Here is a 16,768-nt window from a genome sequence, read left to right as displayed (position 1 = left end):
CACTTTTACTGTAAGGCTGGAAGTTCGGGACGCAAATCCTGTGGCAGAGGATTCCTGGCTATCCATCTTTCCTTCTCAGATGGTCTGTGGCAGAGACTGTTCTCATACTGTTTGTGCATCATCCCGGCTGCTAGGCCATGTGAGAGGGGTCTATCCGGGTGAGCAATACCCACTCAGAGAGTGGTGAATACTGAACTTCTAGACATTTTTTTTGTGCATTCTGTACCGCGTGCCTGAACCTTCCCCTTCTGTCTCTACTTTCTTCACAAGTTTTATGCAATAAAAATAAAACCTAACAGTTGAAGGTTTTACATCTTGTGTGGACATTTCGATTTCTACAGACTTTCTTCCCTGGACAGCGAACGTAGAGGTAACGTGCAAAACCCAAACTAAACCAGCAGCTCCTATGGGGGTAGTGCTACATACAGTTGTTCTGATCAGGCACAGATGGCAAATCCCCCTCTGTTGTGGTCTTACATACAGGAAGATCATTACAAAAAGGTGAAGTGTCAACTTCTAGCATTCCCGATATTTATAGGCATAAGATGATGAATGTTTAGACCTAGATGGAATATATTGAAGTACATACAGGTTAAATAAGCAAACACCATACTTGATGACACTTTCCGTTGATGATGGATGTTTTAATTACAGACCATTTCCCTCACTACTCATTAATATTATATGAGTTTTTCCCACTTACCTGAATATCCTCTTTGGAGAGCTGAGTATTGTTTGGTGTAAATCCTGGTGGCTCTTCCCATCCGCCTTCGTTAGAATGCAGATTAAAATAATAGTGATAACCACCTTTCACCCAGTGCTGTACCCATTCGCTTCCATTCTCCCCTACAAGGCAAAGAGACATTTGAAAAGAGGGATGACTCTCATTACACACGTCATATAGATCAATGCAGTAATGGTTGACATTTCCCTCACTTGATGAATGTTTACCAATAATGCAAAGCATAGAACAACACAGCATAAGTCATGCCTTTAGGTCATCTCCAAGTACTACATTTATGGAATCTTTCAACGTAAATTCATTTTGATTTTCTCTAAGGTAGTGTATACCCAATTTATTTCATAATTAACTGCATAGTGCTGTAGTTCCCAATTAGCTGGGAATGACATTCTTTCCTACTGTACTGGAATGAATTCTACCTTGTGCGGCTTTATTCCTCTTCACTTCCGACAACTCATTTTGATAGGTCTGAGCGCATTCTGCCGTCACGCCATACAGTCCAACATCTGGAGATCGCAGGGCGCTGAGCGTCTGAGCACTGTCCTCTCTTTCTACAGCCTCATTAATAGACAAGATACCACGAGCAACTGGAATGAAGAAGAGCAATTCAGAAATACGACAATAAGGAGATTTGATTAAGACCAAAGTACAGAAATGAGGACCTGTTTTCACACCCAAAAAAATAAATGAAAAAATGTGGAAAGCAAGTCGCTTTATATAGAAACCTATGACCACTAAAGATTTCTAACACGATCTGCACTTTCCAAAGAATGTAGAAAGGGAAAGACAGCAGATATACAGTATCTCACAAAAGTGAGTACACCCCTCACATGTTTGTAAATAGTTTATTATATCTTTTCATGTGACAACACTGAAGAAATGACACTTTGCTACAATGTAAAGTAGTGAGTGTACAGCTTGTAATACAGTGTCAATTTGCTGTCCCCTTAAAATAACTCAACACACAGCCATTAATGTCTAAACCACTGGCAAGTGAGTACACCCCTAAGTGAAAATGTCCAAATTGGGCCCAAAGTGTCAATATTTTGTGTGGCCACCATTGTTTTTTAGCACTGCCTTTACACTCTTGGGCATGGAGTTCACCAAAGCCTCACAGGTTGCCACTGAAGAGACCTTGCGCTCCTCCACCTTACATTTTATGATGCCCCACAGATGCTCAATAGGGTTTAGGTCTGGAGACATGCACATCACTTTTACTCTAAGCTTCCTTAGCAAGGAAGTGGTCATCTTGGAGGTGTTTTTGGGGTTCTTATGTTGGAATACTGCCCTGTGGCCCAGTCTCTGAAGGAAGTGGATCATGCTCTGCTTTATTATTTCACAGTACATGTTGGCATTCATGGTCCCCTCAATGAACTGTAGCTCCCCAGTGATGGCAGCACTTATGCACCCCCAGACCATGACACTCCCACCACCATGCTTGACTGTAGGTAAGACACACTTGTCTTTGTACTCCTCACCTGGTTGCCGCCACACACCTTGATACCATCTGAACCAAATAAGTTTAATCTTTGTCTCATCAGACCACAGGACATGGTTCCAGTAATCCATGTCCTTAGTCTGCTTGTCTTCAAGTAAGCTGTTTGTAGGATTTCTTGTGCATCATCTTTAGAAGAGGCTTCCTTCTGGGATGACAGCCATGCAGACTAATTTGGCGTATGGTCTGAGCACTGACAGGCTGACTCCCCCACACCTTCAACCTCTGCAGAAATGCTGGCAGCGCTCATACGTCTTTTTCCCAAAGACAACATCCTGATATGACACTGAGCATGTGCACTCAACTTCTTTGGTCAATCATGGTGAGGCCTGTTCTGAGTGGAGCCTGTCCTGTTAAACCGCTGTATGGTCTTGGCCACTGTGCTGCAGCTCAGTTTTAGGGTCTTGGCAATCTTCTTGTAGCCTAAGCCTTCTCTATGTACAGCAACAATTAATTTTTTCAGCTCCTCAGAGAGTTCTTTGCCATGGGGTGCCATGTTGAACTTCCAGTGACCAGTATGAGAGTGTGAGAGCAATAGCGCCAAATTTAACACACCTGCTCCCCATTCACACCTGAGACCTTGTAACACTAACAAGTCACATGACATCAAGGAGGGAAATGGCTAATTGGGCCCAATTTGAACATTTTCACTTAGGGGTGTACTCACTTTTGTTTCCAACGGTTTATACATCAATGGCTGTGTGTTCAGTTATTTTCAGGGGCAGCAAATTTACACAGTTATCCAAGCTGTACACTCACTACTTTACAATGTAGCAAAGTGTCATTTCTTCAGTGTTGTCACATGAAAAGATATAATAAAATATTTACAAAAATGTGAGGGATGTAGTCACCCTTGTGAGATACTGTACATGTAATGCAATGCCTCGTACACACGACCAGTTTTCTCGTTGGGAAAACTGCCATGACAGCTTTTGGCCGGGAAAACTGGCAGTGTGTATGCTCCATGGCAGTTTTCCCCGACAGGAAAACCGCCAGGAATCTTGGCAGGAAAAATGAGAACACGTTCTCTTTTTTCCTGCCGCGATTCTCAACGCTCTTTTTCCCGGCAGTTCTCCTATGGGAAACACTGCGGTGGAGCATACACACGGCCGGGTTTCACGGCCAAAGCTCTCATGGTAGTTTTCCTGCCAGGAAAACTGGCCGTGTGTAGGGGGAAAAAGCTGCCAAGCACGTTTGATGGGGTCGGGGGAGGCTGTAGGTCAGACAATGAGGAGTCGGATGAGCTTTGAAAAACGTAATAAAGCTCAATTTGGTGTATTATACTAGCAGGTGTTCCCCCCCCCCCTCCCCCTTTTTTTGTCCCCACTTTTGTTATTTTATCTCTATTTTTTTGTTTGGTTGCTCTTATGTTTCTGGGCTTGATACCCTGGGACACAGTCTGATTCTTATTTCGGAATGGGGAATGGTGCCCTCGCCAAGGGTGCACTGGACGAAGATGGTAGGGGTGTTCCATAGATGCTTGAATTTATAATATGGTTGTAATAGGTCGATAAATATTCCCCCAGATATAGCCTCCGAACTGTGTGCATCCTTTAATAAACCTTTTCTTTTCATTTTTGCTGACTGTTTGTACCTGGTGACAGGCCACACATGTATTGTTGTCTTATGTTTTGTTCAATGTTTTTCTGTTTGCTATCTGCAAATATCTTTAAAATAAAGATTAGAAAAAAAAAAAAAAAAAAGCTGCCGTGCAGGTTCTCGGCTTAAAAACGTATGTAGGAGGATTTTTTTCATTCCTGTGTATCATCTGAGGCTATTCACTTCACTGGGTAAGGAGAGGGGTTACAACCATTTTAAGAACGATCTGCACCTATTGCAGACAAACATCTGCACCAAAATCAGTAAAATTACCAACACATGAAGCAGATTAGGGTAGTTCTTACTATCGCCACTATGGCTGCAACAGATTAATAATACCACCGGTTTGCAGATTAGGAAACTGGCGGTAATTGAGACTATGATCTGGTAACACTCCATATTCCCATTGCACACGTTCCTTGATAGAGCTATAGAGGATTTGGGAGCTGCAGCAACCACCAGCTGTGAACTGGGAAAGGTAAAAAAAAAAAAGAGCATATTTGCCAGCACACCACGGATCATCAAGTAGCATCCAGACAAATTATTTATTGAAGCACGATCGCATCACAGAAGAGGTAGTGCAACATTTCGGAGTCATGCAGGACCCCTTTGGCAGGCATGTGACGAAGGGGTCACATGCCTGACGAGAGGGGTCCTGCATGAAACATGAAATGTTGCACTACCTTTTCTGTGATGTGATCATGCTTCAATAAATAATTAGCTTGGACGCAACTATGATCTGGAACACAGGGGTACACCAGTACTCAGAGCAGGTCGTGCCTGTGATCAATTCCAGGCAAATCATGAAGTAAATCAAATGCAGTATGGTTTCAACTGCTTCAACTTGCTTTTGAACTGATCATGGTGTTGCTTCAAACTACTTTAAACACTTCCTGCCCGGCCTATAGCCGATTTACGTCCGGGAAGTGGTTATGAAATCCTGACAGGACGTTCCAGAACGTCCTGCAGGATTTCATGCCGCGCGCGCCCGTGGGAGCGCGGCGATCGGTGATGCGGGGTGTCAGTCTGACACCCTGCATCTCCGATCTCGGTAAAGAGCCTCCGGCGGAGACTCTTTACCATGTGATCAGCCGTGTCCAATCACGGCTGATCACAATGTAAACAGGAAGAGCCGTTGATGGCTCTTCCTCACTCGCGTCTGACAGACGCGAGTAGAGGTGAGCCGATCGGCGGCTCTCCTGACAGGGGGGGGTTCGCGCTGATTGTTTATCAGCGCAGCCCCCCCTCGGGTCGCCACACTGGACCACCAGGGATGCCCACCCTGGACCACCATGGTGGACAAAAAAAAAAAAAAAGTAAAAAAAAAAGCATTCAAAAAAAAGAAAAAAAAGATGCCAATCAGTGCCCACAAATGGGCACTGACTGGCAACCTGGCAAAATCAGTGCTGCCCCACAGTGTCCATCAGTGCCACCCCAGTGTCCATCAGTGCCACCCCACAGTGTCCATCAATGCCACCCCACAGTGCCCATCCGTGCCCATCTGTGCCACCCATAAGTATCCATCAGTGCCACCCATAAGTGCCGCCCATGAGTGCCCAGTGCCGCCCATGAGTGCCCATCAGTGTCGCATACCAGCGCCGCCAATCAGTGCCACCTCATCTGTGCCCGTCAGTACTACCTCATCGATGTTCATCAGTGCCATCTCATCGGTGCCCATTAGTGCCGCCATATCAGTGCCCGTAATTGAAAGCGAAAACGTACTTACAAAAAAAAATATTTTTTCCAACTTTTCAATCTTGTTTTAGTTGTTGCGCAAAAAAAAAAAAAAAAATCGCAGAGGTGATCAAATACCACCAAAAGAAAGCTCTATTTGTGTGGAAAAAAGGACGCCAATTTTGTTTGGGTACAGTGTAGCATGACCGCGCAATTGCCATTCAAAGTGCGACAGTGCTGAAAGCTGAAAATTGGCTTGGGCGGGAAGCTGCGTAAGTGCCTGGTATGAAGTGGTTAACATGTACGTCCACTTTGCACAGGGAAGAAAAGCAGCTGAGGCACAAGCATAACCCTCGGTATATGAGTCCTAAGTAGACGCCTGGGGAACTTACATATGATCTATGGAGCTATAAGAAAACTGACTAAATGATATATAAACCACCAAATTATAACCAGGGAAAAGAAACCAGACTACATTCACATGTGTACTCACATCTTTGGGCGTCCTCTGTTTCGCTGTTGGAGCGGATTATTCCATCTTGAATTTCATCAAGCCACAGAACTGCAGAGTCATCTTTTGTTTCCTAGGGGGTCAAACCATAAAATAAATAAATGCTTGTACTAGTAGCCATGTTGTAAAGGTGAGTTGTCTATCATCTGTAGATCACTGTACAGCAAATATGCACAACATTTCCTAAAGATAAATATCAATCCCATTGACCAGCAGAGGGCACTGTTGTCCATCTTAACAGAACTATGCAGTAATCAAGACGAGATGTCTGCTTTCCTCTGAGATCAATAACATTCATGAAGACACCATTATGAAAATATGTGTACAGTTAAAACCCTTTCAGTACTAATTAATCTTGTAGATAGCGTCACCTCTGAGAAAATGTAAAAAAGTTTTGCTATAACTTGGGACTAAAATAGTCTGGAACAATGGCATGTAGGAAACTGGGATATAGACACTTTACAGTCATCTACAACATATGCTACAGGCTACATGGCACAGCAGTACTATGTAATTAAAAGTGGATCTGAACTTCTTTGTTATAAGGAACATCTGAAATGTTAATTGCTTTATTCGTTAAATGTGCCTTCCGGGCTCGGGTGGGTCTGCTGGTTGTCCCAGGTTGCCTGCACGTGGCTTGGTAGTGCTCTGGGCATATGGAGGGACGCAGATCTTGCAATCTGTGGGCCTCGGAGCCCATGTGAATGAGCCCTCAGTGATCCTTTTCCAGTAATTCTTATTTATATTTATCTTTTAATGTTATACGAATGCCTCGTTCATACTTTTCATACATTATACAATATCATACACTTTGGTAATTACCACCTGGGGTGAGATCAAACATACAATATTGATCATTTTCCTTTTTCCGTTTGTATAAAAATATATTTAAACAAAGAATAAATATTTAAAAATGCTATTTGGGCTTAGCTGTACCCAACAAAATGCACCTTTTGTCTTAAACTCCCTATGAAAAACATCATTGCACTTCCTGTGCCTAGGCATTCCCGAGCCTAAAGTGCCTCAGCTGTATATCGGCACTATGAGATCATTAAAATTGAACTCTGGGCACAAAAAATTGGATTAAATAGATTTATCAAAAACCAAAGACTATAAATCCATTTTGTGTGCATCTATAGGCTTTGCAAACCCAGTTATCAGCTTTTAAAAGTAGCAGTGACATCATTACTGTGCTGTACATAGTCTGTGCAGAGAGAAGAGCCGTGGGAGGGACCCAGCAGGCCACACCCACTACATCTCCTCCTTCTGCACATTCACAGAAGCCTTTGTATTTTAGGATGCCATTCAAAGCTCCTTTCACTAAATATAATGGTAAGCTTACAGTCCTGTTTACACCTAACTTTTGCTTGGTGTTTCGATGAGGCTTCGATGGGGCTTTAATGAGGCTTGAATCGAGCTTTGCCATAGACTTCTATAGGAGGCTTTGAAGACGCTTCGAAGCACCACTAAAGCTACATGGGCTATAAGTGAAGCTGAAGCAAAGCAAACGCAAGGCGTAAACAGGACTGTAAGCCAACTATTTTATTTAGTGATGGGAGCTTTGACTAGCGTTTAGAAAGCTTTAACAAAGCCTGTCCGAAGCCTTGTTTTGAAGCAAGTGCAAACTAGCTGTTCATGTGTGTTGAAGCCAAAGCAAGTGTAAATGAGCCCTTAAGGTTTCATAGCATAGTGGAAGCCTGCCAGAGCAAGGAATAAGCTAAAAATTACAGCTTAATCCTCTACACCTAGACTTAATGAGAATTTAAACCTTGCAGTGCAGGAGGCCCCTTGTGCAAGAGTAATTTTTTGCTGCTGCGGCACAAAATAGGATTTTGGTATGCAAATGTACCACAACTGACCTAAACACGCACTTGCACCATTTTTTTGGGTTGTGGCACATTACAACACACAGTAGCGTATTACTGTGCATTATGGAGCACTGCAAGTTGCAATGATGTAATGTGTTGGGGTGGCATTTAAGATGAATGACCATGCACACACTGTGGTGTATGAATGGTCATGCAATGCATGTTCCAACAGTGTGTTACTACATCTCACATGTGTGCATCTGGTCTTAAAAGCGGAGTTCCAGCCTTTTAATGTTTATTAAAAATCAGCAGCCACAAAAAGTGTAGCTGCTGACTTTTAATAAACAGACACTTACCTGTTCCACGGTTCAGCGATGCGGCCGCCCGGAGCATGGCTCCTCTCCAAGCTGCTCTCCTCTGAGCCTCCATCGAAACTCTGGGCACCCCGGCCGTGACAGCTTTCGGCTTCACGTCCGGGCATGCACTTTGCATGCCCGAGTTGCGCTGCGCTCCTGGAGTGGACGAGAGATCTCCTGGGACCAGTCATGTGTCCCAGAAGATCGCCTAGAGGGAGGGGCCGCCTAGGGGCAGAGGAGTCGCCTAGACGGCCCATTGGTGGAAGTGGGACAGGAAGTCCCACTGCTAAGGAAGCCCCCCCCCCCAAATAAAATGACATGCCAAATGTGGCATGTAAGGGGGCAAGGAGTGCTTAAAGCGGAAGTTTCACTTTTGGGTGGAACTCTGCTTTAAAGAATTTACAGTGAAGCAATTTAGTTGCATTTGGCATGACACAGAGAGCCTAATTATATTTATTATACAGGATTTATATAGCGGCAACAGTTTAAGCAGCACTTTACAACTTGAGGGTAGACAGTACAAATTCAATACACTTTAATACAGTAGGAATCAGAGGGCCCTGCTTCTTAGAGCTTACAATCTAAGCCCAATACATTATTATTCAAAACTGTGAACACAGCATGTCATAGTCAACCAAATCTAGGGTTATTGAAACCATCTCAATATGGCTAACCCTAAGTGGGCAAGGTCAGAACAGCTTGAGTGTCTAGATGTCAATATTACCATTATGTCAAAAGGCTCATTCAGGAATGGTCTAATACAGAAGTGTATTTAGCACAGTGATTCTCATGCAAACACTTATTTGTATTACATTACTTGTATTTTATACAATTTTCAGCGCTCTCATGAATTGAATAATTCATTATATGCAACAAAAATTGCAATTTGTTTTATTTTTCTTATGTATAAGTGAAGGGAAGTTTAAACAGATGAAAACAAGAGTTAATTTTGGTCTACCAGAGTAATGGTGCCACAATTTCCGGTGTGTAAGACGTGATCTTTGACAAGCAGCACCGTGTTTTCCTTGCAGATAAAGAAAAAAAAAAAAAAAGATAGTTTTCATAATGAACTGCATTCTGTACACAGGCCTTTCATAAAACCCTCCAGTGATGAACCCTCCAGTGATGACTAGTCATAGTCCGCTTTTGTTCCAAGAGACCACACAAGCTGTTTACATTAAGAAGCAGCAAACACTACTTACCCTTTATAAAAGCGCTCTGGTAATACAAAACTATCATTTCTTCCAAGGCCAAGAAGTTGGTCGAGATCAAATAAATCATAAACCAAACATAAAGTCTGATAGCTGAACTAGCTGTTGTGGTGGCAGCTTCTGATCTGTCCGGCTTGGCAACATTTAGGTGCTAAGGACCAAAGTTCTATAGGGCGATACCAATCATGGATGGGAGAAGAATGGGAACAATCTGTGACATTATGAACACGAGAGGACACATTTTTAAAAAATGTACCTCATACTGCAAATTCTTATCAATTTATGATGGGACAATACTCTACTGCGGTGTACTATATTTATACAGTATAATCTTCACAGGGAGCAAACATTAAAGTGTAATTGAAGGCAAAAGTTTTCTTTAGTTTTAAATAGTGTACACACGATCGAAAATTCCGACAAGAAAAGTCCGATGTGAGCTTTTGGTCCGAAATTCCGACCGTGTGTAGGCTCCATCGGACTTTTGCTGTCGGAATTTCCGCCAACAAAAGATTGAGAGCTGGTTCTCAAATTTACAGACGAATAAAATTCCTATCGGAAATTCTGTTCGTCTGTAGCAATTTCGACACGCAAAATTCCGATGCATGCTCGGAAACAATTCGACGTATGCTTGAACTTAATTTTCTCAGCTCGTTGTAGTGTTATACGTCACTGCGTTCTTGACGGTCGAAAGTTCCGAGAACTTTTGTGTGACCGTGTGTATGCAAGCCAAGCTTGAGCGGAATTCCGTCGGAAAAACCGTCCAAGGTTTTTCCGACAGAAAATCCGATCGGGTGTATAAGGGAGAGTTAGAACTCCTGTCTTTTTTACCATTTGTGTGCCACTGGGGTGATTTCCCTTCAATTTCTGTGCCATAGCCAAACAAAAAGAGAGAGAAAATCCCTGAAAAATGAGGGAATCCCGATATGTCACCTGAACTGTTGTCCCCATTGGAAGATTGCCAGGTGACAAGTGCACCCCGTTGGGGTCAGGGATGCACAACAGGGTAGTGAAACCTATGGCCGACTGCCGCGATTAGAGAGGAAGCGTGAACCCAAGATCGCCCAGGCCCCAGAGTCTAAGACCCAGCTTTGTGTTCACCAGAGCCTCTAGTGGTGAGGATGGCCTTCCCTACAGCTGGATCCAGGTCGAGACCCCTGGGATCCCCTAGGTCACGCTCCACTGGGAGAGAGGGGAAGCAGCAAGCAGGATAAGCGGTAGTGATGGGTAAGCCGAGGTCAGGGCAACAGGCAGACAAGGGTAACCGAGGGACAGGCAAAAGGTCAGGATCACAGGCAAACAGGAGAAGTCAGGGACGAGCCAAAAACGGTACACAGGAAGATAATCGTAGCACACTGCAGACAGGAACTAAAGCTAACAACACGGTTGAACAGCAAAGCAGACTAGCAGTGCAATGGTTAATATAGGCTTCCTGGGATGGCCTAGGGTGGAGCAATACAGGGAGGAAGGTGATCAGTCAGAAGGAGGGTCAGGCCTCTAATGAACACATGAAGATCAGGTAAGCTGTCAGACTTTATTACATATCCATGACAAAGATTTGTCATCTATTAGCTTTCGTGTACACTGGCGAGTTGAGGAGCTTTTGGCTTTTTTCACCAAAGCTATTAAACTCAACTTCATAAAAAACCTATGCATCCACATAGGCTTTTAGCAGAGTTTAGGACCTGCCGCATTTAGGTGAGGTTAAGCCTCCCTCTCATGAACACAGAAGAATCGTGCTCAGGATAAGAACTTTCCGACGACTGGCCGCAAGAAAAATGCAAACCGCGGCAAAAGGTTGTTTTGCGTTTTCCCCCCCGACTGCAGTCAGGGTAGGCTAGTATAGATGTAGTATCAGTGCTCCATACTGCGAGCATTGACACATTGGGGAGGAGTCCAGAAAGGTACATGATGCATCAGCCTGAAGGGTGTAAATAACTCAATAATCTCTTTACTCCAAAAATTAAATGCACAGCACATCTAACCACTGGAATGTAGCTAAACTATCGTTATTTTTCTTACATTGAAAGGATCACAGAATCCCCACAATCTATTCTTGCTCAAAACATGCCTGCTTTTTAAAGTCAGCTCTGAAATTGTTCCACTAATATCAGTCTTTTCCAGTAAGGCCTGGTTCACACCTATGCATTTTTTAGTGCGTTTTAGGTTTTGCAGAAACACACTACAGTCCATTTAACATGGTTTCCTATGATTCACGTTGACATCTATGCATTTTATGGAAAGGGCCAGGGACTTTTTTCTGGTTTTTGGCTCCATAGACTTCAATGGTTTAAAATAATGTACTGAAAAACACAAAAAGAACCTGAAATATGCAACCTGCATAGGTGTAAACCAGGCCTAAAACAAATTGCACAATTGTTGTAAATGACTAAAAATGAACGAAACCTATTGACAAGTACATAAGCAAACCCCCTGTGTGCTATTTTCCACGACGGGTGAAGCAGAGCGGGGAATTCGCCAAAAGTGATCTGTGGGTAAGGAAGCTGTGGCTTTGCCTGTTGGGGAGGAAGAACGTGAGTGCGTTGGAGATTACCATCATAGAGGAAGTGAGAGAATGAATGGGCAGAAACATACAGCTATGAGTCAGTGCTAATGAAGGAGGAGAAGACTAGAACTTGAAAAGAAGAATTAAGCAATACGTGCATCTATACTGGCAGCATAACCTCTGCAAGACATTTTGATGGACTCCCTTGTGCCTCTTAATTCAGAACATATGAAAAAAAAAAATGAGGATCTAAGAATTGCTATTCCTCCTCCTCAGGTTGTTTCATCTCAGCAGGCTTGAGTGAGGAAAAAAGTTCTGTACCCATTATCAAATAAGATTATTTATTATGTTTTTTGTATAGTTTTTATTGAAAGTTTTGTAGGTTTTACAAAACCTTATATACAACAACCCCCCACCCAAAAGAAAAACAGTAAAAAGAAGGAAATATAGTAAAATAGACAGCAGCTTTGCAATCCTGATAATCGCATGCCTACAGAACAGCCTCAGACATAAGGATATTAATCAAAAGTGTAGTCACTGCATAAATGGCGACATATAGGCCGATTATCCCAGTATTGTGCAGTACACTACACATTTCTTAAGTCTCACGGGGAACACTTTACTTAAGATTTTGTAATGGAAATCATAACAATTATTACATCAAGAGAAAATGCCATCGTCCTAATATGTACACAGTTAATGCTTGCCTTTAAATCAGTGCATACCTGTCATTCAGTTAACCATTAGAGATATGTCAAGTGGCCATACATAGTGTGCAAGTACAAGGTCATGAACCAAGCAAGTTGTTATACCCTTTAACATTGAAAAATCCGCAGGGACACAAAAGCCAACAAAGCTAGGCCTGGGATCTGCAACTACGGATCCCACAGCCTCTCAAATCTGTGAGGGGCAGTGGCGGCCCATCCATACGGGGGGAAAGGGGCGCTGCCCCCCTAATCCATGCGTCCGACCCCTAATCTACATGCAGAGCACTGGACACATGGATACCAATGGGGCTTTTTATTTTGGAAGCACATGATTAGAGCCTAAGGCACTAATTGGCTTAAAAAAAGATGGGCTCGGGGGACAGAGCACTGCGCCCTGAGGCCACCTAGTTGTGTGACAATAGCGGGTGGTTGGCCACCCCCCCCAAAAATGGAGCACCAGCCGCTACTGGTGAGGGGTACCCCTTTCTTCAAAGACGTGGCGCTCTTTAACTAGATGCCGACCAGCCGCCGCAGTTCTATGGCGGCAGGTCGGCTCTCCTGCACGAGAGCCCGTAGTATAACGTCGGGTCTCGACGCGGCCACTATTGACCAGCAATATGGTCCGGGGCTGAAGTGGTTAAAGTGTTACTAGACCCAGGACCCTGCATTCACTATATCTGGTCTCCCACAGTACACAGAACATGGAAATGCAATTATTTTAGTAAATATAAACTGCTAAATACCTTTTCTCATGAGAAGTATATAGCAGTCTTGTGACTTCTATCAGTGTCTGGTTAAAGCTTGTAGGAGTTTTCATTCCCCCCCCCAAAAAAACTCCCTAGCAATAAACAGCAAACTGAGCATGTGCAAAGTGCCCCCAAGGCTCTGCTATGTCAGGAGATGGATTGGGGACTTTAAAAGAAGGGGAAGATCAGAGAAGACAGGATCAAACAGCCTTTTTACACAATGAGAAGGATTAACGCCTTAGGTTCCACAGTGACAAGCATGCTTTATTACATATGCAGACTTATTTTACGTTGTGTCTTTAAGGCAGTGTTTCTTAACCTTTTTTTAAGCCCAGGCATCCTTCAAAAATTATGGACAATCGAGGCACCCCATTCTAAAATGAAAAAACTAATAGTTTTACATAATGCAGCAACATCCACGTATATGGACACCCACGACCAAGTAGGACCCAGCGTTAGAGGTGATTTATTCTTCCAAAGCAAATACACTTTTGCAAACTGGTACCGACTAGCATTCCTATGTTTCTCCATCACTCAGCTAATGTGACACCACTGCTGATGGAGAGAGGCAGGGGAGGGTCAAACAAGGATGCTATGCAGGCGACTGACATCCTTCCTTATCAACGGATGACACCATTGGTTGCCCGGCAGCTAGAAGGCTGTAATGGTGCACAATGAAACCTGTGACTTAGTGTAACTTATGCCTCGTACACACGGCCAGACTTTCCGAGAAAAAAAGTCAGACAGGCTTTTTTTCTCTGAAAGTCCGGCTGTGTGTAGCCTACATATGACTTTTTTTGTCGGAAGTCCGACGGACCTTAGATAGAGAACCTGTTCTCTATCTTTCTGTCAGACTAAAAGTCCGACCGTGTGTACGAGGCATAAAAAACAGGCTTCACCCACCTGATGGCCTGTATACAATTTTTGGGCAATTTTTAGGCATTTTGCCAAGGCACCCCTGAAGAATCAAGGCACCCTGGTTGAAAAGGGCTGCTTTAAGGAGTGTAGAATTAGAAGCTATACCCAATAAGAACTTTGCCCATTTAGCATTATGTAATCAGTTGTGTCACTAGCCATGATATGGTAGTTACGGAGAGAGTCCAAGCTGCATATTAGACCATTCGTCTTTTTTTCCCGTTCAACCATCTCATATAAAAAGATAGGGGATAAAGATTTAACATGATCTGTCTATCATACTTTTTCAAATTTTAACAGAATTAAAAAAATGTTCTTACAAGATACATTTTTATTATCCGTTCTTGGGGGCTCTCAATCTTTGTTTCCCTTCTTGGGCTTTCTTAGGTCTTTTTTCTTTACTTTACTTTTTCCTTTCTCCTCTTTATTTCACCCTGTCACAGTCCATGAACTGGTTATTTATTTTGCAATGCGCTTTAAGAGAAATTTTCTATCTATTGCTATGGACTCTAATATAAAGGCTATTGTAAAATGTATACTGTTTGGATATAACCCTTCATTATAATTTGATATTGTTTCTTTTAATGGAAAAAAATAATAAAAATATATTTACCTCTAAAAAGAATAAAGGAAAATCTTGCTCTAAGTTAGAGGATATATGAGTCTGCTGTGCCCAACCAGAGACGACAAGCACTCAAGTTTCACATATTCATCTCTGTTTTTCTAATAATTTGCTAAATTTGGTTGTTGTCCCACAACATGTGAAGTCACCGTGTGTTGGGTACATTTCAGAGCTCATGACTAAATAAGGCAATTTTGCCCAGGCGTGTTGTGCAGCCCAGTCTGGCAGCCCCCTGAGCTCACTGAATAGAAATGGTTATTTCAGCCCAGCTCGGCAGCGGGAGGAAATGCTTGGACTGGAAATCAGTTCCTGTACAAATTCTCATACACCCTGCACCGGAGCCAATGCATGATCTGGCTGGAAGCTTTAACTCTTGTTTACACTCTCATGGCTGGAGATCTTTTTGCTCTAGCTACCCTATACAGCATGTCATTATTTCTGTAAAATAAGGCCTCATGCACGCTGCTGTTAGGGGCATATGCCGTTTTTTTTTCTGCCTTAACACCCCTGCATGTTAGTCTAAGGGGGTTATTTACTAAACGCAAATCCATTTTGCACTACAAGTGAAAAGCGCACTTGAAATTGCACTGAAAGTGCACTTGGAAGTGCAGTCGCTGTAAATCTGAGGGGTAGATCTGAAATGAGGGGAAGCTCTGCTGATTTTATCATCCAATCACGTGCAAGCTAAAATGCATTTTTTTATTTTCCTTGCATGTCCCCCTCAGATCTACAGCAACTGCACTTCCAAGTGCACTTTCAGTGCAATTGCAAGTGCAAAGTGGATTTACCTTTTGTAAATAACGCCCTATGTGTCCATGCATACATAGATGTTTAGAGGCAGAAAAAAAAAATCCCACTGCAAGCACGTCCAGGAGCAGCAGGGTTTTGGCAGAAAAACATGTGTAAACACGGCGTAAACACTAGGCGTGTTTAGCATTTGAGTGTTCATTCATTTCAATGGCCAGAATAAATTGTTATTCAGACCAATAAGATTAAGGCTCCATTCACATCTATGCGACAACGGCGTACGGCGTATTTTGCAGCGAGTGTGAAACTTTTTTTTTTTTTTGACAAAGCATTCCCATTGCTGTCAATGGGCGAACGCCAATGTCGCCTGAAAAAAAGGGTCCGGGACTTTTTTTCAGGCGACAGGCGTTCGGCGTCTATGAGATGTGAACCATCTCCATTGACAGCAATGGGAATTTTCCCCTCTAGCGGCAGAAGCATCCGGCGTCGGGCGTTTTGTCGCATAGATGTGAATGGAGCCTTACTAACACCCAAACACTTGGCTCACCATTTAAACGCTTTTACAAGCGTCAATCGTTTTTTTTCTACCAAAGAAGTGTTTTGTTGCCAGGAGGAAAGGCGTCTAGGGGAGATGGAGAAACTTCCAGTGTGCATGAGGCCTTGAGCTAAATGTGCTTAGGTTCTAAGAAACTGCATTCGTATCATGTATGGAATACCACGTTAGCGGTAAAGCGGCTGAATAAAGGGTTTAAAGCGCTCGCAAAGCCCCGCCGCCGAAGCGATTTGGCAGCGGTGCCTATTGATTCCAATTCCAGGGGCGGTGCAAGAAGCGGTGTATACATCTTTCCCGCACCGCCCGAAAGATTATGCGTGCAGGACTTTTTCCAACGTCCTGCAAGCGCACCGCCAATGCTGTATCCTGGCCTAGGCCAACAAGGCCCAGACCTAGGGCAGCACTTTGCAGGGGGGCAGCACGGAAAGAGTCCCCGCTGGGTTGCGCTACACTGTTAGTGTAATACAAGCTGCTTCTAATTTTGATTGTCCTATCATCCTAGATCACTGTGCTATATGTTTTCTGCTACACTATTGGCATGGTCATATCTTCTTAGTCCTCTCCATAAAATTATCAGAT

The 16,768-nt window shown here is 43.3% G+C and overlaps 1 protein-coding gene across 1 annotated transcript in view; it reads right to left on the bottom strand.

The window, feature by feature from the left end:
* Positions 1–16,768, bottom strand: part of IQGAP1 (IQ motif containing GTPase activating protein 1) — a 260,699-nt gene that overhangs the window by 51,049 nt on the left and 192,882 nt on the right. Inside the window, exons 16-18 of the mRNA XM_040342541.1 lie at positions 6,004–6,094; positions 1,162–1,329; positions 704–846 (exon numbers count right to left, since the gene is read on the bottom strand). Of these exons, the coding sequence (XP_040198475.1) occupies positions 704–846; positions 1,162–1,329; positions 6,004–6,094 (402 nt within the window). The remainder of the gene's footprint in view (positions 1–703; positions 847–1,161; positions 1,330–6,003; positions 6,095–16,768) is intronic.

This window comes from Rana temporaria, chromosome 3 (genome assembly GCF_905171775.1).
Source record: "Rana temporaria chromosome 3, aRanTem1.1, whole genome shotgun sequence".
In the NCBI taxonomy this organism is placed as follows: Eukaryota; Metazoa; Chordata; class Amphibia; order Anura; family Ranidae; genus Rana; species Rana temporaria.
Note: the sequence above shows the minus strand (reverse complement) of the source record. Positions and strands in the feature narration are given on the sequence as shown.